The sequence below is a fragment of the Panthera leo genome, chromosome C2 (genome assembly GCF_018350215.1).
Source record: "Panthera leo isolate Ple1 chromosome C2, P.leo_Ple1_pat1.1, whole genome shotgun sequence".
Lineage (NCBI taxonomy): Eukaryota > Metazoa > Chordata > Mammalia > Carnivora > Felidae > Panthera > Panthera leo.
The window spans coordinates 48,082,789-48,106,653 of NC_056687.1; the positions used below are offsets into that span (position 1 = coordinate 48,082,789).

The window sequence follows — 23,865 nt, forward strand, 5'->3', positions numbered from 1 at the left end:
TCTGGATTATCCTGGAGACTATCATTTTTTCCATTTTTAACAAATGAAACTGAACTTAAGTAAAGCATGAATATCCTGAAGTGAGGGGACCACTCACAGCAACTTGCTAACCTACTAATTAGTGTTTTTCATATTGATATAGTAAAACTCCACCATTACATAATAAGTAGGGTCAAAAAATCAGTCACATGAAAATAAGGGGTCCTATTTTTGAGAAATTAATGAAAAACATTTTTTGTTCAGTTGATGTCCCTGTTACTGTGTAGGGCAACAGCGAAAACAAGTGTTCAGTGATTTGTTTTCATTTGGTATATTTATAAGAAATAGATTGATTATAGGACTAAAAAAAATCCCCACATTATCGGGAGGCAATCATTTCCTAACTGTCCACCTTCCTTCCCACATCTGAAGATGAGGACTTTTGCTAACTCCTCTTTGAGAACAAAGACTAATTAAAAGATGGGCATCAACAACCAACATCATGATTCTCATTATCTCAGGGTGTTACCATATTTTGATTGAACATCTCTTCCTCCTCATGAAGATAAAGCTGAAATCTGTTCATGGGATTAAAACATATAGGTAGTTACTGCTTCTTGGGAGTTTCCAGAGCATGTTGTCATACCCATCAAAATCCACTGTTATGATTTGTGTATTTATTTGTTTACTCCAATGGACTGAATTCCTTAAGGCAAGGATTTGTCTCATTCATCTGCGAATTCACCCTGACTCTTGCTCCCCTGCCCCCATCGCACTTATTTTTCATCCACCTGCATAGAAGATGCTTTGAAATATAGTTAGTTGAAAATGTCATGATATATTAGACGAGGAAATAAAGGTTAGTAAAGGGAAAAGGAGTGTTAGATTTCCATTCTTAAGAGTTAATTATAACTCCAAAAATGTTAGAGGGTTCCATGATTGTGGGAAACAGAGAGCACTTGTTATTTTGGACAGATTTGTGTGTGTGTGTGTGTGTGTGTGTGTGTGTGTGCGCGCATGTACATGTGAGTGTGTAAAATTCTGTGTGTGGGGTCACTGAGAGAGAGAGAGACAGAGAGAGAGAGAGAGAAAGAGAAATGGTGGTGTCCCTTGGTTTCATTGAAAAAGGCAAACTGTTTTTTCCCTCTCTATCAGCTTTTATCTTGTACAACCACACTCATGGCCGGGAAGTGCTGGACATCTTTGTGCACCAGCTGCTGGTCTTGGCTGTCTTTGTGGCAGCCCTGATAGGCTTCTTGGAGTTCTTTGTAAGGAACAATGTCATTGTGGAGCTTCTTCAGATGACCTTTATCCTGCTTCAGGGAAGCTGGTTCTGGCAGGTGAGTTGGGGCCTCCAGTTAATGTGCCTGGTGTTTCCATCTGTAATCTTTTGGTGGGATATTTTGCTCTATAACCTAGAGACTTCCTTCTGATGTGCTGACTGTAGAGAGAATGTGAGTCTTTGAGAGGTGATATTTCTTTGAGTAGCCCAGTGTGCTGGTGGGAGTGCTGATGGAGCAGAGGGGAAGGAAGTAGGATGTGTTCATCTTCATCACATACCTGAATATCTCTAAGGTAGGAATTCTGAGCCATTGCTTTTTGTTGGCAGCAGTTTCTAATCCTGAAGCTGCTTACAGTGTAATGGGTCATAAGCTTGAGAAATATATGAAAGGCAGGAAAGAGAGGAAACTATTACTTACTGAGAAACAACCATGAACCAGCCACTCTAGAGGACTTTTTACGTACATATTATTTCATTTTGTCCTCAAAATGACCTGGAAGTTAGGTATTATCATCCTCAATTTACTGATATGACTCAGTGAGACCAAGTTACTATCCCAGGTTTACACAATAATGGAACAAAGATCTAAATGTGGGTCCTAGACTCTTTCCATTTTACTTTGTTGACTACCTAACCTTGGTGTGTTGTCAAAAACATGTATTCCAATCAGTGAGTGTATATTTTACAGAGACTGATACATCGTACTCTAATATGCATATGTAGATGTAGAGAAAGTCTGGGATGAAAGGTGAATGTGGTTTAATTGGGGATGACTTCTTAGAGGAGATGTTTAGTTGCCAGAGAGCAGGAACTTGGGATGAGGTTGTTGCAGGGGTTTGCATTTCATATGAGGAGTGATAAGAAAGTGGTGACAAGGAGACATCATGGTCAAAACGGGATAGGAAAGCTGTGATATTTAAGCATAGGTGAGCGTGGAACGGTTGTGGGGAACAGAGGCTGGTAAAGAAGGGCTATATGCAAAGGGTATTTTGAAGGAAAATGACATAGAGGAACAAATATCCTGTAATGTGATGAAACTGATGAATTTAACCAGTTCATAAATACAAGTCATTTTGTTAAATTATCATTTGCTGAAAAGCTGAATAAAATGGTATGTAAAACACTATTATGAATTCTATATCTTCTGATTGGAATGTTTTACCATGTGCATGCATTGCCTATGCAAAAATAAAGATAAATTTTAAAATTTTCAAAAAAGCTAATTTGTGGTCAGGATGACACAGTGAGTTTATATGTCAGTGTATCTCCTCTACTCCAGACACATAATAATGAAAGATGAAAATTTAAAAATACTATAAAAAAAGAAACTAAAAGAAGAAAAAATAAATAAAAAATGAGAAAATAACCTAGCTGCAATTGAACAACACAGACAGAAACAGGGCAAGCCACCTACCTTGTGGGCCAGACCAGAACAGCACTGTATAGTGGGAGTAGAGCTGAGTGGCAGGACTGTGGGCACCAGTGGAATCAAGAGCAAATAAAAGGGTTCCTCTCAAGGTGAGAGGTGAGGCCAGGCTCTTGGAACTCTAATTGTACTGTTTCTGTCTTCCTGTTTGCTTTTCATCTTATTGATCTATTTCATAGCGGTCTGCTAAAGTTTCATATGATAGTTCTAGATTTGTCAATTTCTCCTTATTTTCAGTTTTTGCTTTAATGTTATAAGGCTGTATTCTGCTTATACTTTTCTAGTTTTTTTTTATTGAATGCTCACTTTGTTTCTGTCTTTCTTGTTTTAAAATAAATATATCTCCAGCTATAGATTTCCTTCTACATACTACTGTAGCCATCTCCCATTGGATTTGATGTGTGGTAGTTTTCACTCTTGGGAAACTTTGAATATTGCATTTTCCATGTGCTTTCCTCTTTAATTTATGAGTTAACTAGGAGTGCGCCTTTAAGTTTCCAAAAATTTTATTTTTATTGTTCATTTTCAATTTAATTGCTTTGTAGTCATAGAATGTGTTGACTCTGAAATGCGTTGTATTGAAACTTCCTTTGGAACAATGTCAGTGGTAGTAAGTGTTCTATGTATTTGAAAGAAAGTATGTTCTATCTTCATTGAGTTCAGGATTCTCTATATATTTATTAAATCAAGTTTGATAAAGAGCTAACTAAGTAAAGAAAGTTGAAAGTAAGAACAAAAGAAGAAACGCAAGGAAAGTAAAAAATAAATAAAAGGAATAATAAAGATAAGAGCAGAATTAATGAAACTGATTAGTGTTCCATTAATCATTAATGACTCATTAACGATTTGAGGGATGAAGCATCGGCTGTCACAACTGAGAATAGACTGACCTAATGTTGTCCCTTTTGGCAGAGAAATAATGTTTTCATATTTTTCCAAAAGCTTTTCTAAGAAAGAGCTGTGAGGTTAACATTTTGGGGTGTAAATCTGTGACTATTTAAAAACCTTTTCCATCTATCAGTATGTCTAGACTAGTTTCTTTTTTTACCTGGTGGCCAGACTAAATAACGCTTAGAGGCTTAAAGAAAAATGAACATTTAATACCAGTGCAAACACACACACCGACAGGAAATGAAGGTTTAGCCATAGTATCTCTCTCTATCCTCAGATGACTCCAAAACAAAAATGTCTAGAGACTTAGGTGAATTTTTATGCTTTTATTTTGATGCTTTGTGTGGTGTTATGAAGGTTTATGGCCCAAATTGTCTTAAGCTAATCATATGACATTGTGATTTGCTTTTCACCATACTTTTTCTCTCTCTACTTCTCCATAGATGGGTAATAACTAGCACATAAATAATAAATAGACACATTGTCACATGTAGACTCTTTGACCTGTAAGAAGATGTGAAATAAATGAGGCAAATGTTCAGATTGGCTGCTTTTTTTTTTTTTTTTTATAACTCATACACAAATGATTGGGTGATAGGCAAACCTGGATGGAATGCCCTTCCCAACCTCTAAAAATGATTTCTTTCATGAATGTCATTCTAGTCAGATATGCTTTCTGAAAAACCTATCCATGTCATGCAATTTAAAAAAGAAACAGATACCCTTCAAAGTCCATTCATTCCGTGAATCATGGTTTCTCTGAGACTCTTTGTGGGAGAGTATTTCTAAGGCTCACTTTTGCACTATGTCATTTCCAAGTTCCGTCACATCATTGTCAGAGCTGAGGCACAGAGACCATCAGGAATGAGGAAGACATTTCTGCTGTGTTTGCTTCCTATTACTTTGAACAGTTACTTCTATTTCATCACCCAGCTCCACTAATTGCCCCAAGGACTCCTCCCAAGACTTCCCAGATTACTGAGCCCAAAGTAAAACTCAGCTTTGTTTTGCCTTTAAGAAAGACAAAAGTTCATTCAAAGATATCAAAAAGACCCAACTAAAGCAGTAGTGGTCTGAAGTCTGATATAGTGGATCAAACACTTGCTTAAGGCTAATAGTGTTGAAAGAAGTGATTAGAGAATAAGATATAAAACAATAGGAAATTCGAACTCCAACCTATAGGAAATGGGCCTCTGGCTTGTTGTATATTAGAGAAGATAATTATTTACATTTTAAATGTGATATTAATGAAGCTTAAACTACTCAAAAACAGATGGTCAGGAGTGGCATAGAAGATACAGCAAAAAAAAATTCTTTTTAAGACCTATTTTTTTGTTATTGTTGAAATTTTACATTAGGAAGCAAATTAGAATATTAAATGAAAGAGTAATGGCTGATTCTATATTTAAAGGAAAATTTAATGAGTTGTGGCATCTTTTGGCCTTTGTATTTCAGCTTTCCTAATTCACTTGCTTTTAGCCTGAAATGACTTGGGAATGTTTCTATGGCTTTCTCAATAATCACATCGGTTAACTGTACTCATAGGCTTCATGGCAGCTTTCAGTCTCAGGCTATAAGGGTCTCAATGAGATTGGCAGTGAGAGGCGCTCAAAGTCTCTCTTTAAGCATTTGACTGGTAGGATTGGTGATGACCAATGAAGGTGACTTAAAGAGATGTTTTATTTTGAGTGCTCCAAAAAGCAATTGTGAGTATGGCATGGAAGGAGAAGTCCATGAGACTCTAGGTCAGGCAGACCTGGACTTGAAGTCTGGTTCCACCATATTTATCTCATGAGTGTATACTGTATATTCTATGCCTTACCAGAAGGTAAAGTTGAGTTGGGATTTGAAAGATGGATGAAAAACCACTAATGTGTCCAGGCTTCAGGTTTAGGATAAGTAATTCTCCTTTGCTTATTTTGGTCTTAGCTCCTGTATTAGTTTCTTTCTTTTTTTTTTTTTTTAAAGTTTATTTTTATTTTGAGAGAGATAGAGAGCAAGCAGGGGAGGAGCAGAGAGAGAAGGAGACAGAATCTCAGGCAGGCTCTGTGCTGTCAGTGCAGACTCGACATGGGGCTTGAATTCACGAACTGTGAGATCATGACCTGAGCCGAGACCAAGAGTCGGACGCTCAACCAACTGAACCACCCAGGCACTCCAGCTCCTGTATTAGTTTCTTAGGGCTGCAAAAACAAAGTCCCAAAGACTGGATGACTTAAAACAATGGAAAGTTATTCTTTCACTGTTCTGGAGGCCAGAAGTCCAAAAATCAAGGTGTCAGCATATTGGTTTCTTTTTGGGGACCCAAAGGGAGAATCTGTCCTATGCCACTATCCTAGAGAGTTGTCAGCAATCCCTGACATTCCTCAGCTTATGGCAGCATAACTGCAACCTCTGCCTCCATAGTCACACCTGTGTATCTCTGTACCTGTGTCTTCACATGGCTTTCCATTATAAGGACACCAGTCATTGGATTTAGGGCCAATTATAATCCAGTATGACCTCATCTTACCTTGATGACATCTGAAAAAACCCTATTTCCAAATAAGGTCACATTCACAGACACCCAGTATTGGGACATCAACATGTCCTTTTGGAGGACACAGTTTAACCCACAACAGCTGCTAACCCTTACCTCTGGGAGCTATAGCAAATCACTCCCCAAGCAGAGATAGATGGATCATGGCACTGGAAGGACATTGGTGGGACAAATAGGAATTGTGGAACTTGTCCATAGTTCATTACACTCAACTGTCCTCTAAAAGACCCTTCCTTGACACAGAATTTCTCTATCACCTTCCATTAGTGGCTGCAAAAGGAGGGCATGAAAAGCAGGGGAATAATGATATCTTCTTCTTGGGGTTATTGTGAGGACTGAAGATAATCCTGAAGTTTATGTACATGAGTGAAGTTAAGGTGCCCCACACATAATGGTACATCTACCAAGTGGTACAAATGGTAACTCTCTTTCCAACTAAAGGGAATTCTTTAAAATGGGAAATGGGAACAAGTGATTAAGGCCCAAATCTTGGTTTTTCCTGATTTACTCAGGCTATTTGAAATTTCATACAGAAATGGAATTAAAATTTCACTCAATGTTATGGATTAAATGCTTTTTTTGTTCCTGTAAGATTTCATTTATTAGATGTGTAAATCTGGGCAAATTACAAAACCACCCAATTTTCTCATCTGGGTGATGAAGATAATAGTACATCAAAATGGGATAATAATACATCATTGCAGGGCCATTGTAAGGAAAACTCCCAAGCAGCATAACTGACATTTAGTTAGCCAATATACGGTGGATATTTGTCCAGTTATCCATGTAAGTATCTTGTTATTGTAATTTTTTAGCATCTGACAGATGTCCATCCCTCTATCCCCCCATCTGTCCATCATCTGTCCAAGTCTGTCTGTCTATCTATCTATCTATCTATCTATCTATCTATCATCATCATCATCTACCTATCTTCTCTATCATATTATTTTTTATTGGGATAAACTTTACATAACATAGAATTAACCATTTTAAAGTGTGTAATTGAGTGCCATTTAAGTACATTCACAATATTGTGCAACTCTCACCTTTATGTAGTTCTAAAACATTTTCATCACTCCAGAAGGAAACCTTGGAATCATTCAGCAGCCATTCTCTTTCATTCTCCTCCTAGCCCCTAATAATCACTAATTTGCTTTTTCTTTCTATGGATTTACCTATTCTGGATATTTCATGTAAACAGATCATACAATATGTGACTTTTTGTATCTGGCTTCTTTCCCTTAAAATAATGTTTTCAAGATTAATCTATGTTGTGTCATGTATTAGTGAATCATAACTTTTCATAGCTTAATAATATTCCATTGTATAGATATACCATATTTTGTTTAATTCATCATCAGTTGATGGGCATTTGGGTTGTTTTCAACTGTTGACTATTATGAACATTTGTTTACAAGTTTTTGTTTGAATACTTCTTTTCAGTTCTTTTGGGTATATACTTAGGAATGGCATGTGATAATTAATTCTATACTTAGCTTTTCGAGAAACTGTCAAATTGTTTTCCACAATGACTACACCATTTTATATTCCTATCAGAAATTTATAAGGAATCCAATTTCTCCATATTTTTACTAACACTTGTCATTATTAGTGTTATTACCATCCTAGTGGGTGTGAAGGGGTATCTCATTGTGGTTTTGATTTGCATTTCTCTAATAACAATGTTCATCATTTTTTTCATGAGTTTATTGACAATTTGTATACCTATTTTTGGAGATATGTCTCTTAAACTCCTTTGCCCATTTAAAAAATATATTTTTTTGTCTTTTAGTTGTTGAGTTTTAGGTCTTTATACATTCTAGATATTGACTTCTTTTAGGTATATGATTCAGCAGTATTTTATCCTATGCTATGGGCTGTCTTCTCATTTTCTTTCTTTTTTTTTTTTTTTTAAGTTAATTTATCCATTTTGAGAGAGAAACAGAGAGAATGAGCAGAGGAGGAACAGAGACAGAGGGAGAGAAATAATCCCAAGCAGGCTCCACACTATCAGCATCGAGCCTGATGTGGGACTGAAACCCATGAACCTTGAGATCATGACCTGAGCCAAATTCAAGAGTTGGACACTTAATTGACTGAACCACCCAGGGGCCCCTGTCTTTTCATTTTCTTGAAAGTGTCAATTGAAATACAAAAGTTTAATTTTGGTGAAGCTCAATTTATGTATTTTTTCTTTGGTTGATTGTACTTTTATTTTAAAAAAATTTTTAACGTTTATTTACTTTTGAAGGAGAGAGAGACAGAGTGTGAGTGGGGGAGGGGCAGAGAGACAGGAAGACACAGAATCTGAAGCAGGCTCCAGGCTCTGAGCTGTCAGCACAGAGGCCGACGTGGGGCTCGAACCCACAAACTGTGAGATCATGACCTGAGCCGAAGTTGGATGCCCAACCGACTGAGCCACCCAGGCACCCCAGGTTGATTGTACTTTTAGTGTAATATCTAAGAAGTCATCAGCAATCCCAGGTCATGAAGATTCCTCCTATGTTTTCTTCTAATAGTTTTATGGTTTTACTTCTTATATTTAGTCTTTGACCAATTTTGAATTAATTTTTGTATGTGGTGTGAGGTAAGGGTCCAAATTCATTCTTTTGTATGTGGATATCCAGTTGTCCCAGCACCATTTGTTGAAGAGATGATTATTTACCCATTGAATGGCCTTGGCACTCCTATCAAAATGAATTTTCTACAGACATATAGATTTATTTCTGAACTCTCAATTCTAGTTCATTGATCTATATTTCTATCATTATGTCAGTACCACCCTATTTTGATTATTGCAGTTTTTGTAGTAAGTCTTGAGATCAAAAAGCATAATTCTTACAACTTCGTAATTCTTACAACTTTATTTTTCTTTTTTGAAGTTGTTTATGGGTTCCTGGAAATTCCATATGATTTTTAGGATCAGTTTTCCATATCTGTAAAAACAACAACAACAACAAAAACCATTGGGATTTTGATAAGGATTGCTTGAGTTTATAGATTGCTTTGAGTGTTATTGACATCTTAATAATTTTAAATCATCCAGTCCATGAACATGGGATGTATTTCCATTTGTTTAGGCTTTGATTTCTCTCAACAATGTTTTATATAGCTTTCAATGTACAAGTCCTGAACCTCCTTGATTAAATTTATTCCTAAGTATTTTATTTTTTTCAATGCTATTATAAGTGGCATTGTTTTCTTTTTTTTTTTCTTTTTTTTTAACGTTTATTCATTTTTGAGACAGAGAGAGACAGAGCATGAATGGGAGGTCAGAGAGAGAGGGAGACACAGAATCTGAAACAGGCTCCAGGCTCTGAGCTGTCAGCACAGAGCCCGATGTGGGGCTTGAACTCACGGACCGCGAGATCATGATCTGAGCCGAAGTCGGACGCCCAACCGACTGAGCCACCCAGGCACCCCAACATTGTTTTCTTAACATAATTTTTGGGTTGTTCATTGCATGTGTATAGAAGTACAACTGAATTTGTGTGTTGATTTTGTGTCCTGCAAGTATGATGAATTCATTTATTAGCTCTAATAGTTCTTTTGTGTATGGATTCTTTAGGATTTTCTCTATATAAGATTGTATCATCTGTGAATGTAGAAAGTTTTACTTCTTTCTTTAGAATCTGGATGCCCTTTATTTTTCGTGACTAATTTTTGGCTAAAAATTTCTAGTACAATGTTGAATAGAAGTGGTGAATCAGATGCTCTCATCTTGTTGCTAATCTTAGGGGAAAAGCTTTCAGTCTTTTATCATTGAATATAATGTTATCTGTGAGCATTTATTTTAAAACCTTTTTGTATTCTAATTTTGAAATAACTGAGTGAAATTGCACAACTTAGAAACCTGGCACATTCTCTGAAAGTCCATAATCCACAGAGATGATTACTATCCACATTTTAAAAATTCATCTTCAAATGTCCTTAATTTTTTTTTTGAAATTATGACCTGGTAGATACTATCTGTATTACTTAAATAGGCAGTGAAACCTGATGACCTATCTGTAGCATCTCAGGTAATTAGAGTTGTCTTAGTTAAGATTGATCTTGGAACCAAACATTTTGAAATGTGCTATCATTGGGAATGTGATTGATTATTTTCAATATGTGCTTTTTGTTTTAAATTACAGATTGGTTTTGTCCTTTATCCCCCTAGTGGAGGTCCTGCATGGGATTCAATGGATCATGACAACATTATGTTTCTCAGCATATGCTTTTGTTGGCATTACACATTACACATTGTCATTGTTGGAGTGATTTATGCCTTTGTTACTTGGTAAGTTAGTGACTTTTTTGTTCATGGAAGCTCTATTCCTTGGTATATGACCAACAAGACTCAGAAGTATTGAACTTAAGTTCAAAGGGGGACTTCATTATTTAGTATTCCACAAGACAGGGTAATGTAGCAGAAAATTATCTGCAAACCCAGAAATCCCCCCTTGAAAGAATAAATGCTGGTTTAAAGTTAGACTCGCTCAACAGTGTCTCAGCTGTCTCTCTGACCTATGACCTATGTGTCTCCCTTCAACACTTTTCTGTGCCATTGTGTCTTTGCATATGCTGTTTCCTTTTCCATACCTGCAGTGAGCCCTTCATTTGCCCATGTGTACATTAATGTTAGCAATTCACAAGCTTGGTGTTACATTTTGATCAACATTTATGTTTCCCATTAAATATGAGTATGTGATTAATTTGACATTTACTCTAATATTTCTAAAAGTAAGATTCAGTTGTTTTTAGAAAGACTCTGATTCAATGTTTCACAATGAACGAAGAGCAATATAACAGACAGATTGATAAAACACATATTCCTAGCTCTCCTACCTATCAACTGTATGACTTTGGGCAAATTATGTAACCACATTAAGTCTCAGTTTTGTTGTTTGCAAAATGGGAAAAATAATAGTACCTCAATAAGAAATGTGTGTAAATGTATGCATAGGACATAATGAGGGTGCAGTGGAGGTTATTCTTGTTGTTCTTATTCTTTTTGTGTTATCTTTCTTGTTCTCCTCCTCCTCCTTCTGTATCAAAAAATGCATAAAGTATAGACCCTATGGGGAGAAACAGACAATTTAGATACAGTGCAATTGGTGGAAATAGTAGAACAAAGCACTATTGGAGCCCAGAGGAGGCTTCCTCATATTTAAGCTTCATCTTGAAGAATAAGAGAATTAAGCTTCATCTTGAAGAATAAGAAATAGAAAAAGTTGAACATGGTTCCTATCTTTAAGGTAGCTAATACCAAATCACAATGGGTCTAGCTGATCCCAACTATTAAGCATGCAGACTCTACACTTAATTCTGCAGACGTCAGCACTGATCTAAATGTTCTATATCTGCAGTTTTCATTTGGTAGCCATGAACTACTTGATTATGTGGTTATTGAACACTTGACATGTGCCTAGTGCCACATTAATTTAAATTAATTTAAATATCTGTATATGCATAGTGACTACCATATTGGACAGTATACATCTAGTAGGTTCTCTAGATAAATAAAATGCAGTAGCTGCTTCTAGGCCCAGTGTGGTCTCAGCATCTTCAAAAACTAGCTTTTTATTCTTCTTTCCCAGGTCACCCCTCCTTCTTTGTGCTTTTTTGAGCTTCACTGCTGAAGCAGCTTTGGTGCTGAGTCTCTTAGTAAGGGAACCATTTCCTTGTGTAACTCCCAGATGTCTCTGCTAGGCTCCTGGTCAGCTTACTTTGATCTGTATTTACCTCCTTCTAGAGGTCTAAGTGCTTTTGGGTACTGGGAGATTCTAGCTTCTCATTGACTGATCTCTATTAGTCCTACTCCATTCCCCCAAAGCATGCTGTTAAGACTGGCTCTGCCACTAAGTAAAACTTTGCTTCTTCCTGTTGTTCTAGGCTGACATCTGGGCCTCATCCCCTTAGGGGCTGGGCAGCCTCCAAGAATAAAGGCGACATTCAAGGAGCCTCTCTAGCTCATGTCAGCTCTCTTCCATGGCCAAAAGAAGACTACTGTCTCTTCCTGTTTCAAAAGGCTTCAGATCCCTCTTATCCACTTACAACTTTCTAGAAACCAGAAACTCCATGTTTATTTTCTCAACACTCCCCACCTCCAGACACCTTTATCTTTTGTGACCACTTAGTCCCCTCTACCTGGCATATCCAAATCAAACGCCATGTCTTCTATGAAAACTTCTGTGATAATTCTAGCCCTCATTTCCCTTCATGAGTTTGGATAGTACTTGAGTCGCTACTACTCATTTTAACAATTGTGATCTATCTTTACTATTAGCCAGTCTTATCTGCTAGCTAGGTTGTATCACTTTAAGGAAAAGACCCTTTTCATATTTCACATGGCTGTTGGCATGCTATCAAACATGCAGTAGGTATTCATTAAACACTTATTTGCACTTTTAATAGATCTATTCAGTTACATGAGTATGGGCTTTATTTGTTTGGAAATCATGTTTCAGATGCTTTTCAGTTTTGCTCTCATATTGCTTTGGAAATATAAGACCAAGAGCTCATGTTATGAGGTATGTTGATATAAACTTAAGGAATAACTTACAAAATGTCATGAAGATTCAGTACTGACTTTCAGTGAGGTCACATGTAGGCTAATTCCGTCCTATAATCATAAGCAGTTTTGACAATCTGTTTTTCAGAGTTTGAGTGTGAAGTTGTTTGTAATTCAGTCACAGGTGATGGGTTTTCAGGGGACCCTCTGCTCTTTCTCTTGTTAATTGCAGAGTACATATGGGAGCAAAAACTCAGACACATCCTGACCTTAGTATCCTGGACTTGTATCACTCTGGAAACTGGCAATTATTTGCACTTCTTCTTCACCCTTCCAGCTTTTAACCTGTCTGCACTGGCCATTTATGCATGTGCCAATACCTAGGGCTATAGGATACAGATAGAACCTGAACATGCGTCAGCTTGGTGGCTGTCACAACAGCAAATACAACCCAGAAAGAAGGAGTGGGAAACAGGAGGAGTCACTAGGGTCTGTGTTAAGAATTAATTTGTAATAAGTAGCCATGTCTTTGTTTTATTTTCCGTAAGAGCCATCAAGAATGAATCTAATTAATGAATTAACAATCCATTTCATTTACATGTATTGAGGTTGTGCAATGTAAAGATAACTATGTGAATTTAAAAAATGACACAAACATTTCCCAGAGTTTAACTTATTTAAGACTATTAGTCTTTCATGAAAACAGTGCCTTGAAGAGCCTAGGACATTGGGAGCAACATCAATAGTCAGTTAATAATCAAAGCAAATTATTTTGATTGGTTTCTTTGGCTCTTGATGAGTGAATAGTTTTTATTACTACTACTTGCTTGTTGTATTATTGGAGGAGTTAATGCTGAGTTGAAAGAGAATTAACCTCTACAAATAAGTGAGTGATATGAACTCCTAGCAGATTGTTCCAAAGGTCATTGATTCATCAAATGTGTGTTGAGCCACTGTTATGTACCAGACTCTGGCTAGCATTAGGGCACTAAATAAGGTGACGTCTTTGCTTTTATGATGCTTATATTTTCGTGAAATCCAGAGAACAAGTAAAGTCATTACATGTTTATAGGGGCAGGCCAGACCTTCACTGGAAGAAGAAGACAGGCAGAAGAAAATAAGGGTAAAGATGCAGATAGGCTGGTGAAGTTTAACACAAAATTATAATGATTTTGATGATTTGGTGTATCAAATGTGTGTGTTCCCATGTATTTTTGGAACTGAACTATGTTTTATTGATATGGTCATAGTACAATGTCTTTACAAATAATCATGCACAGGGAAATCTTTGCTTAGTCCTTATTACATCAGAGAAGTGGAGAGTCTGCCACAAAGAACCTTCATATCTCCCAATATCAAAAATTGTTTTGCTGATTCCCCCAGACCCACAGATCTCTTAATCTATGAAAACAATCACAGTGGTGGAGGGCACTTCTTGCATCTTCTTAGTTAATCATAGATCACTACATGGACCATCACATGCAGTTGAGCATGCTGGCCTGCACAAGAGCACCCCTCTGAAGGCACAATTTGGGACATACCTGACATGAGTTTTGACATGGGGAAGAAGATGTCTTCATGCACTTCCTTTATAGGAGAGGGCTCCTTTTTGTAATACATAGCAAGGTGTGGACCTGATGGAAAAGCTCTTAGCTGAGCTTGGTTTCTTCTGGGCTTGCTGCAGTCCAGAGATTCTCTTGTTTCTTTCAGAAATGATCAAAACTATGAATAATTAGGCATTTTCTGACAACGAACTCAACAATCATGTCATACACGATACAAGCTATATTGTATCTGTTTACTTATACACTGCTTTAGTCCACATAAAGGTTTCATGTAGCTCCAAAGTCAAATAAAAGTGATTTTTTTGAGTTGCCTCTCCCATTTGTACAGATAATTTGTAGTTTGCTGTATTATTGATACACATTATTCTGGGTTTTTATTAGACAGCATAACATGAGATGCCTTTCATTCTCCTTAGGTTGGTTAAATCTCGACTTAAGAGGTTCTGCTCCTCAGAAGTTGGACTCCTGAAAAATACTGAACGAGAACAAGAATCAGAAGAAGAGATGTGATTTTGAGGGCCATCTAGTCTTCCTGGATGAACTTTTCTTTTTTGGAATATTTTTGTTCATGGTTTTGTTTTTTGATCTTTTGCTTGGAGAACAGGTGGCTGAGGATGATTCTTGGTGTATTGTTTGTATTTCCAATTTGCTTAAAGTATTTGAATTCAAATATTTTGTTTTTAGATTTGTAAGTACTTTGGATGATAAATGCATTTTGCACATACGTCATGGTATTTGGGGCCTGGAGTGACTGTTTCCAGATGATCTTAAGTCTGATGCCCATGCTAAGAAAAATGTGTTATTTACCTTATAGATATGCTCAAGGTTCCTGAGCTTGCTATCATCTGCAATTCATTAAACATGGAATTACACTTGTTTATCTTGTTGTTGCAATGAGAAATAAAGGAATGCAGGAATCTTGGTTCGGAAACCTCAAGTCTTTGTTTTTTTAATGCAACTACACCTCACCCTTGCATCACGAAGAAGGAGCTGTGTGACAAATTCTGGAACACCTGTGTTCTTCCCTGGGAAAAGTAAGCCAGAAGTCATCCTGAGTTGTGCAGTCTTTTAGGGAAGACAAGAAAGACGATCCCTAGGACACAGGGATGCAAAGCCATGGAGACTGGGAAAGGGGAGTTATGATGTCATCTATAGAGTAAAATGTCATTAAACAGCATAGCATAGCCACCATACCGTCCCTTCTACTGAAATAGTGGAGGGGTTAAAATAAGGAAAAGCATTTTATGGAATACCCAGGTAAACAGTCAGAGCTCTTACCTAGTCTTGGACTAAGCAGCCCTTAGTGGGGAGTCAAGAAATCTCATTTCTAATTCTGACCTTACGACTAACCTGCCTCTAGGGCTTTAGAAATCACCATGTCCTCTTTAAAGTAAGGGAATTGAACTGGATGAGTCATGGGGCACTTTCTAGCTATCACATTTTATGAATCTACAATCTCTGAGACAAAGTGAAACCAGAGACAGATGATTTAGTAAGTACAGTGTTAGTTGGAAAGGCCAGTCTCTTCCGTGACAGAAAAGATAGAAAAGGTAAGGAGGCCTTCAGGGATTCTTGAGGACTGACTTGAATATGAAAGAAAGAGGCAGCCTCATGGGCAGCTGGAGGTGAAACATGGGCAATGAAATCCTGAAGCTCCATGGCATTCCAGAAAGCACTGACAAATCCAGACGCCTGCCCCATTTGCTATTTTCACAGTGACACTGGAGAGGGAGGTGAGTGGATTCTTTAGGCCAAAGAACTGGACACTTCCATTTTTTTATGTAAGGGTTGAAAACAACTGATGTGGGAGCTTGAGGGCTTATTTTGAATGATACAATAAACCTGAGTGCATTTCTGGCATATGAAATGCCCACAGGCATGTGATGTCCTCACGTGATCATGGCATTCTGCATCACGCATATCCTCTATCTTTTCCAGTCCAGCAAGTTTGTTTCAAAAGAGCTGTCAGCTGCCATTCATGAAAATGATATTGCTGGTATTTAGGCCTGAGCAGGGACACTCAGAATACTTAGCCTAAACCAGATTAAAGCTGGAATATTGAAAACTGGTAAATGCGAATATTCTAGCAGCCTTTATGAGAAAGCACAAATGTCTGTTCCTTCAGTCTCTGGACAGAGTGCAAGTGAGATGCAACTCCACGAGTTCTCAAGAAGGGTGGGGGGGAGGGGGAGGCGGTAGGGGTAGGGAACATTTGGTTCAGCTCTAAACCCACGGTCTGGGGCTCTCTGCTTCCAGGGCCTGAAATGAACGATAATTATTTTTTAATGTTTATTTATTTTTGAGAGAGAGAGACAGAGTGCGAGTGGGGGAGGGGCAGAGAGCGAGGGAGACACAGAATCCAAAGCAGGCTCCAGGCTCCAAGCTGTCAGCACAGAGTCCAATGTAGGGTTCAAATTCATGAACCATGAGATCTCATGAGTCGGGCGCTGAACCGACTGAGCCACTCAGGTGCCCCTATAAATTTGAATGCCATTATTGTAACTTCATGGAAGCCTTCATCAAGGAAGGGGTGGGAGAAAGTGCCTTCCTTTATTTTTATTTGTATTGTATCTCAACTCTTCCAAAACCCTGAGGTCTCAATTCCTGAGCTTTTGTCAAACGTCTTTTGTGGGTATCCCAAGCTTCATTTGCCATGAGTAAAGTAAAGAAACTCCTCAAATAACTCAGCCCAATATCAACACTATTGATGTGACACCAACTCTTCAGTGATTTCTGTGACCTCCAATCTCCTTTGCTTGAGAAATGTTCAGTGCAGCCTCTGATTGCATTAACTTCCGGCTCATTGTTGAAATGGGAGATTGTGTCATGACTTTTGGTGTACTCCACATCATTTTATCACTACAGTGATCATCAGTTGAGGCTATATTGGTTGTATTTGGGATGTGGATTCATAAGGTGGTATAGGAGTCACTAGGGACTACAGGAGCAATGAAAATAAAAGCTGAGAAGTAAGGAATTCTCCCAAAATACAAGGACTTGATAGATTAAAAACCATGAAAGAAAACTTCGTACATGTGAAGAATCGATCCAGAAATTCTATATTCTGTCTAATGTGAATTCCAGCTAGAGAAGATTGAGAAGATAGAGAAGAAATAAAAGAATTTCTCCTATATAATGGCAATAAGGGGAGATTTTTGCTTTAAGCTTGAAAAGGTATGTTAAGAGATGTGCGGTGACTAGAATGATTAGGCTGCTGGACTAAACCAGTAAAGATGGGAAAACCTAATCCTTTTAAATATTTTAAGTTCAATTTATGAATATTATTATTTCTATTTTTGAATCCTGCAAATTTAAACCCTCAATTTTAGGCAGACTTTGATGTTAGGACACCATTTTACACTTAGATAATTAGATTTCTCTTTAGACATCTTAAACTCTGTGAATTAAATATCTTTGATTTTCTTCTTAAGAAGGGTGCTTCAATTAACTGACAAATCTTCCCAAGTTGTTCAGTTATTCTTGCAAATCTAATGTATTAAACTTACAGATGTGGTGAAACTTAAGTGTTCTTAAATGCTCTGCTACAGTGTATAAACTTAGTGAGATTTCAACTTATAATCATAAGCCTAAATCTGTTACTCAATTAAACATTTATAAATTGGATTTGCAAGACTATTCAGCATAGACAAAATTATTTTTAAAATTAGAAATACCTAAATGCTAAACATGTATAATTTCTTAACACAAAAATATCATGAGTTTGATTCTCTTCAACATTACTTTTTACCTTGACAAGGTCCCAGTAGTTCATTTTTGTTTTCATTTACTTTACCTGCAGAGACATGTCTAGTAAGAAGTTGCTATGGCCGAGGTCAGAGAAGTTGCTATCTGTTTTCTCCTCTAGGATTTTGATGGTTTCCTGTCACATTTAGGTCTTTCATCCATTTTGAATTTATTTTTGTGTGTGGTGTAAGAAAGTGGTCGAGTTTCATTTTTCTGCATGTTGCTGTCCAGTTTTCCCAGCACCATTTGCTAAAGAGACTTTCTTTTTTCCATTGGCTACTCTTTCCTGCTTTGTTGATGATTAGAAATCCTGCCATTTGTAACAACGTGGATGGAACTGGCGTGTATCATGCTAAGTGAAATGAGTCAGAGAAAGACAAATATCATATGATTTCACTCAATATGTGGAATTTAAGAAACAAAACAGATGAACATAAGGGAAGGGAAGGAAAAATAAGATAAAAACAGAGAAGGGGGAAAACCATGAGAGTCTCTCGAATACAGAGAACAAACTGAGGGTTGCTGGAGGGGAGGTGGGTGGGTGTATAGGCTAGATCGGTGATGGGCATTAAGGAGGACACTTGTTGGGATGAGCACTGGGTATTATATGTAAGTGATGAATCACTGGGTTCTACATCTGAAACCAATACTACACTGTATGTTAACTGACTTAAATTTAAATAAATAAATTAGAAAGAAAAAAAACCACATAACTTAATTCTGAGTCTTTCCATGATAAAATAGGCTTACTGTTAAGGAAGTGATTTGTTTACAACAGGCAATGCTAGGAAATACCTAGTCTGCTAATTGAGCTTTTGGACCCAGATACTGAATGGAACAGGATTCTTGATAGTGATCCTATAGGCGCATGCTGAATTCTGTTATTTATGGTCACTCTATCAGACCCTCCACACAGGCTGTCTCACATTCTTTTAAAGCACAGGGAAGGCACCATCCTGAGCTGGAGTCATACTTAAAATTATCTGTCTTTTCCGCCTACTTATGAAAATCTGCCACCCCCGCCCAGGCTGTCGTGTCACTTGATGGAATTTCATTATTCTTTAGCTCTTAAGATATTTAAATATATTTCCTTCTAAGTATAAAGATTTCTGAACTTGATGTTATCTTGCACTTTGTTTTTCATATATTTCCTATTGGATAAGACTACTCAATTTTTAAAGATATTAAGGTGATAGCCTAATGAATTCTAGGCCACTCTCTTATTTTTATTTCTTTTTAATTTTTTTTTCTTTTTTGAGAGAGAGGGGGTGAAGGTCAGAGGGAGAGAGAGAGAGAGAGAGAGAGAGAGAGAGAATCTTAAGCAGACTCCACGCCCGATGAGGGACTTGATTCCCCCACTGTGAGATCATGACCTGAGCTGAAATCAAGAGTCAGATGCTTAACCAATTAAACCACCCAGGCACCCCTAGGTCACTATCTTTTGAAGGTAATTCAACTCACAGCTCTGAGATTAGATGCCAGTATATCTTAGCTTTTGCTGCTTTAAAGCAGAGACAACATTGTTCAGTGCGTGTGTGCACCGTGGGAGGACTTACCATGACTGACACCAAATGTTAAAATGGAGACATGCACTTTTTACCTGGTTCCTCCCATGAACTTGGGCTGTTTTGCCATTTTCAAATGGCCTGAGGAAGGGTTAAAGAGTTTAAGAAGCTGGGGGTGGAACCCCAAATAATCCCTACCTAATGATTTGTGTCTGAAGCCAAAATACACACAGGTTCTAAAACATATAGACATAAGCAAGCCCAAGTAAACAAGGGGCCTAGCAATTTATTTTTAAAAAAATTTTTTTTCAACGTTTTTTATTTATTTTTGGGACAGAGAGAGACAGAGCATGAACAGGGGAGGGGCACACAGAATCGGAAACAGGCTCCAGGCTCTGAGCCATCAGCCCAGAGCCTGACGCGGGGCTCGAACTCACGGACCGCGAGATCGTGACCTGGCTGAAGTCAGACGCTTAACCGACTGCGCCACCCAGGCCCCCCGGGGCCTAGCAATTTAGAACAGAACAACGCTCTCCTCTGATCAGAACCTGGCCTAGGTTCCTTTGCCTCTCAGATCTAGCCTAAGTTAATTAAGCATCACATTCAAATAAAATAAAATCACTTCATTTGAGTATAATTCACTCTGCAGTTATGCTGTCATACTGTCTAACAAAACCCTTGTACCGGTCAGGCTGACTTGTTTTCTGTTACCCAAAACATGCTTATTTTAATTTCTACACCTGTGGTGTATTAACCACCCTACCTGCCCCACCTCCTTGCAGCTTAACTTCTGGAGATTCTTTAGGCCAAGTTAAAAACCTTTCTTTTCATAGGGAAGAGCTATGAGCAGTAAAAGTCCTCAGTATGTGTGTATATGAGAATATTTCAGTGTTTTTCTTTTTTCTTTCTTTCTTTCTTTTTTTTTTTTGTTGAAATTAAAGGACATTATATGGTCACTTGAATCTGTACAAAGAGACAAAGGTAACTACATGGGTAAATGCAAAAAAAAAAAGATATGTGGTTTGCAAATTTTTTTGGTCTATATCTTACCTTCTTAATAAGGTCTTCTGCAGAATGAATTTTTAATTTTCCCAAGAAAACCCCACGACTTTTCTACTGCTTCCTACCACTCTCTGCCTATGAATTCCTACAGCACCAAGTCCAGGCTCGCATTGGATCATTCTCCATTCAGTCCTGTAATTATCTTTACACGTAAATTCTTCCTTCTTACTATTTTATAATCCTTTAATGACAGCCATACTTCTTTTCTTTTTGTTTGTTTAAAAATATGCACATTTATTATTATAAAAACTAGTTTAATAAAAAAAGCTTATTTAAAGATAATTTAATACGAATACATGTCAAAATAAATGCAAATTATGATTCTTTTGAGTGCAAAAAAAGTAGTTACCCAAAGAAGAAATAAAACCTCCTTAATAGTTGTAATAAAACCTACACCTGAAAAGTTAGAGGGTATTACACAGAAGTAATAAGTTCCTCTACTACTCCTCATACTTGTTTTTAAAGAATCAGAATTTAAACAATATGAAAAAATAAGTCACGAATAAATATAAAAATATACCCATGCAAGATTTTTATTGAAGACATGATTATCATTGTATAAATGCCTAAATATCACACTATAAATAAAGTAAAATGTGGAAGAACTCTGTTGTCTCAATTTTAGAAAAAGGGAATTTTTTGAAAACAAATGTCTGAAGTCAAGGTCCTAGGACTTCACTAACACCACACACTGGTGTCAACAAATTTTGATGAAATGAAAACCACTCTATTTTTTTTTTTTTTAAGACAAAAATGCTCTCTGATAGGAAAAGCACAAACAACGGCTTTCTAAATCACGAAAGTTCTGAAACAGAATGGTAAGGTGACAAAACCAGTATGAAATTAAGGAAGGTCAAAGTAGTCTTTTGGGGGTTTCTTTTTTCCACAGCCATGCTTAGTCTAGGTGAATCTTCCACAGGCATGCTTTGTGTGGCCTCCAGTTGGTTATGTTCCTCTGAGGGCCCTGATAAAGATGACACAGCTTCTGTGAAACGGCTTTCCTCCTCCCCTTCAACTTGAAGGTAGTGATAAAGATGAGCCTTTTTCTTGTAGAGCCTCATGAATCTTGCGGTTCCATGAAGGTAGGCCTCACACATGTGTGCTAGGGCTAATCATGGGAATGGTCCACATGAGGTACTGAACACAGTCTGCTTTTCCGGCCTTCTTGATTCCAGGAGACAAACTGTAGAGAAGGTTTTAATCTTTCAGTAGTTCTGCAAAAATCGGAAACCTGTACTTTCCTCTAACCATAAGGTAGAGACTATGTTTGCGGCCAGCCTGAATCAGCTGGTGATCTTTACTAAAGGAATCTGAAAACGTCTGATCCAACTTTCAGGTAGGACTGTTAACATCTGCCAGTATACATAGAGGTGTTAGGCTTGACACAAGATCATGCACTTAAGGAAAAGAAACTGAATTCATGATGATTTCTTTGAGGTCCATATTAAGGAATGCTTCAAACCTTGCAGAGCTTGTTAGGTTCAGCAGCAAATTTGCCACAGTGTTGTTCATTGCATCAAAAGCCTTCTGGTCCCGTTTCTCAAAAGCCTCAGCACTTGAAGTAACTGGACTCTTTGGCTTTACGGTTGTACCCAACTTTGCAGAATTCACCATGAGAATTCACCAGTTTGCTAATGAGGTCAAATAAATATTGGACGTCAATGGGCAACACAGTCTGCATGCTCAGTAAGGTGAGGTTATGACATCATCCTCACCAGAAGGATAAACTGAAGTCATGGATCTGTATACTTCTGGGAATTCACCCTCAAGCGCCTTTAGAAGAAATGTTCCAAGTCCAGATCATGTTCCACCTCCCATGGAATATATTCTAAAAAACACTGCAAATGATCACAGGGCCCAGCCAACTTTCTGAGTTTCTCTAAAATCTGAGTTTCTGAGTTCTCGATAAAGACTGCCAAAAACTTAACGACCCACAGCCCAGTTATTCCCTGAGTCAGAAATATGAGTGATGAGCTGCTTGCTCTCAAACACATCTCTCAATGGTTCCTGCAGAATTTCATTTGCTACCCCTTTCTCCATGTCAATCAAGAGAGCTCATGCTTTCAAAGAACAAAGTTTCCCCTTGGAAATAGTGCCACCATCACCAAGTTACTCTGGTACCCACATTTCTAAACAAGCTGCTTATTTCCTCATCATAATTCCTTTCTGTGGCTATGGCATGCTCCCTTAGTGCAGATCCCAGAAGCAGCAGAAAATCTGGCGTCCACACTGGCCTATAAGACCATTTACTGGGTCACCGCCGGCTGGAACACTTGTAAACCTGCGCTGGCTTTTGTACTCCTGACCTGGCCCTGTCCACCAGCGGCAACCATGATTCTTTTGTCTTTCTCTCTCTTTTTTTTAATGTTTTTAATGTTTATTTATTTATTTTGAGAGAGAGAGACAGACAGAGAGACAGAGAGAGCATGCATGGTGTAGGGGCAGAGAGAGAGAGAGAGAGAGAGACTCCACATTGTCAGCGCAGAGCCTGATACAGGGCTTGACCCCATGAACTGTGAGATCATGACACGAGCCAAAATCAAGATCAGACCCAGGCACCCCGTGCTTAATTTTATACTCTTTTATTATTCTCTAATCCCTGCCTGAGTATAGTGCAGGCTCCTGCAGGCCAATTTCTTATTATCTTTTGTAGCTCCTACAGTGCCCAGGACAGTGCTGGATGTGTAATAGGCACATAGTAAATCATGTTGAATTGAATCAGTGAAACTGAGTTTGTTTCTGCCCCCAGAAGAGGGGTGCTCTGAGCTTTGAGTGTCGCTACCATGTCACTGACCCCCTTTATCAGACAACTGGGCCTGGAGGCAGAGCTACAGGTAAGAAATCAAGTTTGCACCTTAGATGCAGATGGCTGGCTCTTAATTCTCTGCCTGTAGAGAACCTTCCTGGCATTATTCAAGGCAAAAACAAGTTTTTCTCTGCAGGTCATACCTAATGATTTCCTGTCCTTTCTAGCAGTTTTATTAAGCAGGTAAACATAGGCAGGTAAATCAAGGTTAGTGATTGACATGGTCACACAGAAATTGCTTTTTGGTCATATTATTTGCTTTGTGTTTGGAAAAATATTGTTGAAGTGCATACCACTGTTTTTACTATGGACTTGGACAGTAATTATTCTTACCTTTGCAAAGGAAGGTAAAATTTACAAAGCTTTTACATACACACACGTTTTCTCATTTTAGTTTCAAAGAAATGCTGTGGGGAGGTTTATAGGGAGCGGGTATTTTTTTTTTTTTTTTAAAAAGGGCTTAGTAAACAAGCATCTTGTCCAGTGTTATCCTGTCCAGTCCATGGAAAGCCAGGCCTTTAATCCAGAAGTTCAGCTCTTTCGTTGTGTCCAACACAGACACTCCATAGT

The 23,865-nt window shown here is 37.8% G+C and overlaps 1 protein-coding gene and 1 pseudogene across 5 annotated transcripts in view; one reads left to right on the forward strand and one right to left on the reverse strand.

The window, feature by feature from the left end:
- TMEM45A (transmembrane protein 45A) overlaps positions 1-15,139 on the forward strand; it is a 74,057-nt gene extending 58,918 nt beyond the window's left edge. For 4 of the 5 annotated variants that reach the window (XM_042955980.1, XM_042955979.1, XM_042955981.1 and 1 more), the window contains exons 4-6: positions 1,135-1,319; positions 10,254-10,399; positions 11,995-14,573. In XM_042955980.1, the coding sequence (XP_042811914.1) occupies positions 1,135-1,319; positions 10,254-10,399; positions 11,995-12,166 (503 nt within the window). In that variant the 3' untranslated portion in view covers positions 12,167-14,573. Of the gene's footprint in view, positions 1-1,134; positions 1,320-10,253; positions 10,400-11,994; positions 14,574-14,594 lie in introns of those variants that run through there. The other variant, XM_042955982.1, reaches the window with a different exon arrangement.
- A 6,144-nt stretch (positions 15,140-21,283) lies between these two features.
- Positions 21,284-23,517, reverse strand: LOC122229258 (annotated as a pseudogene).
- Between the last annotated feature and the right edge of the window lie 348 nt (positions 23,518-23,865).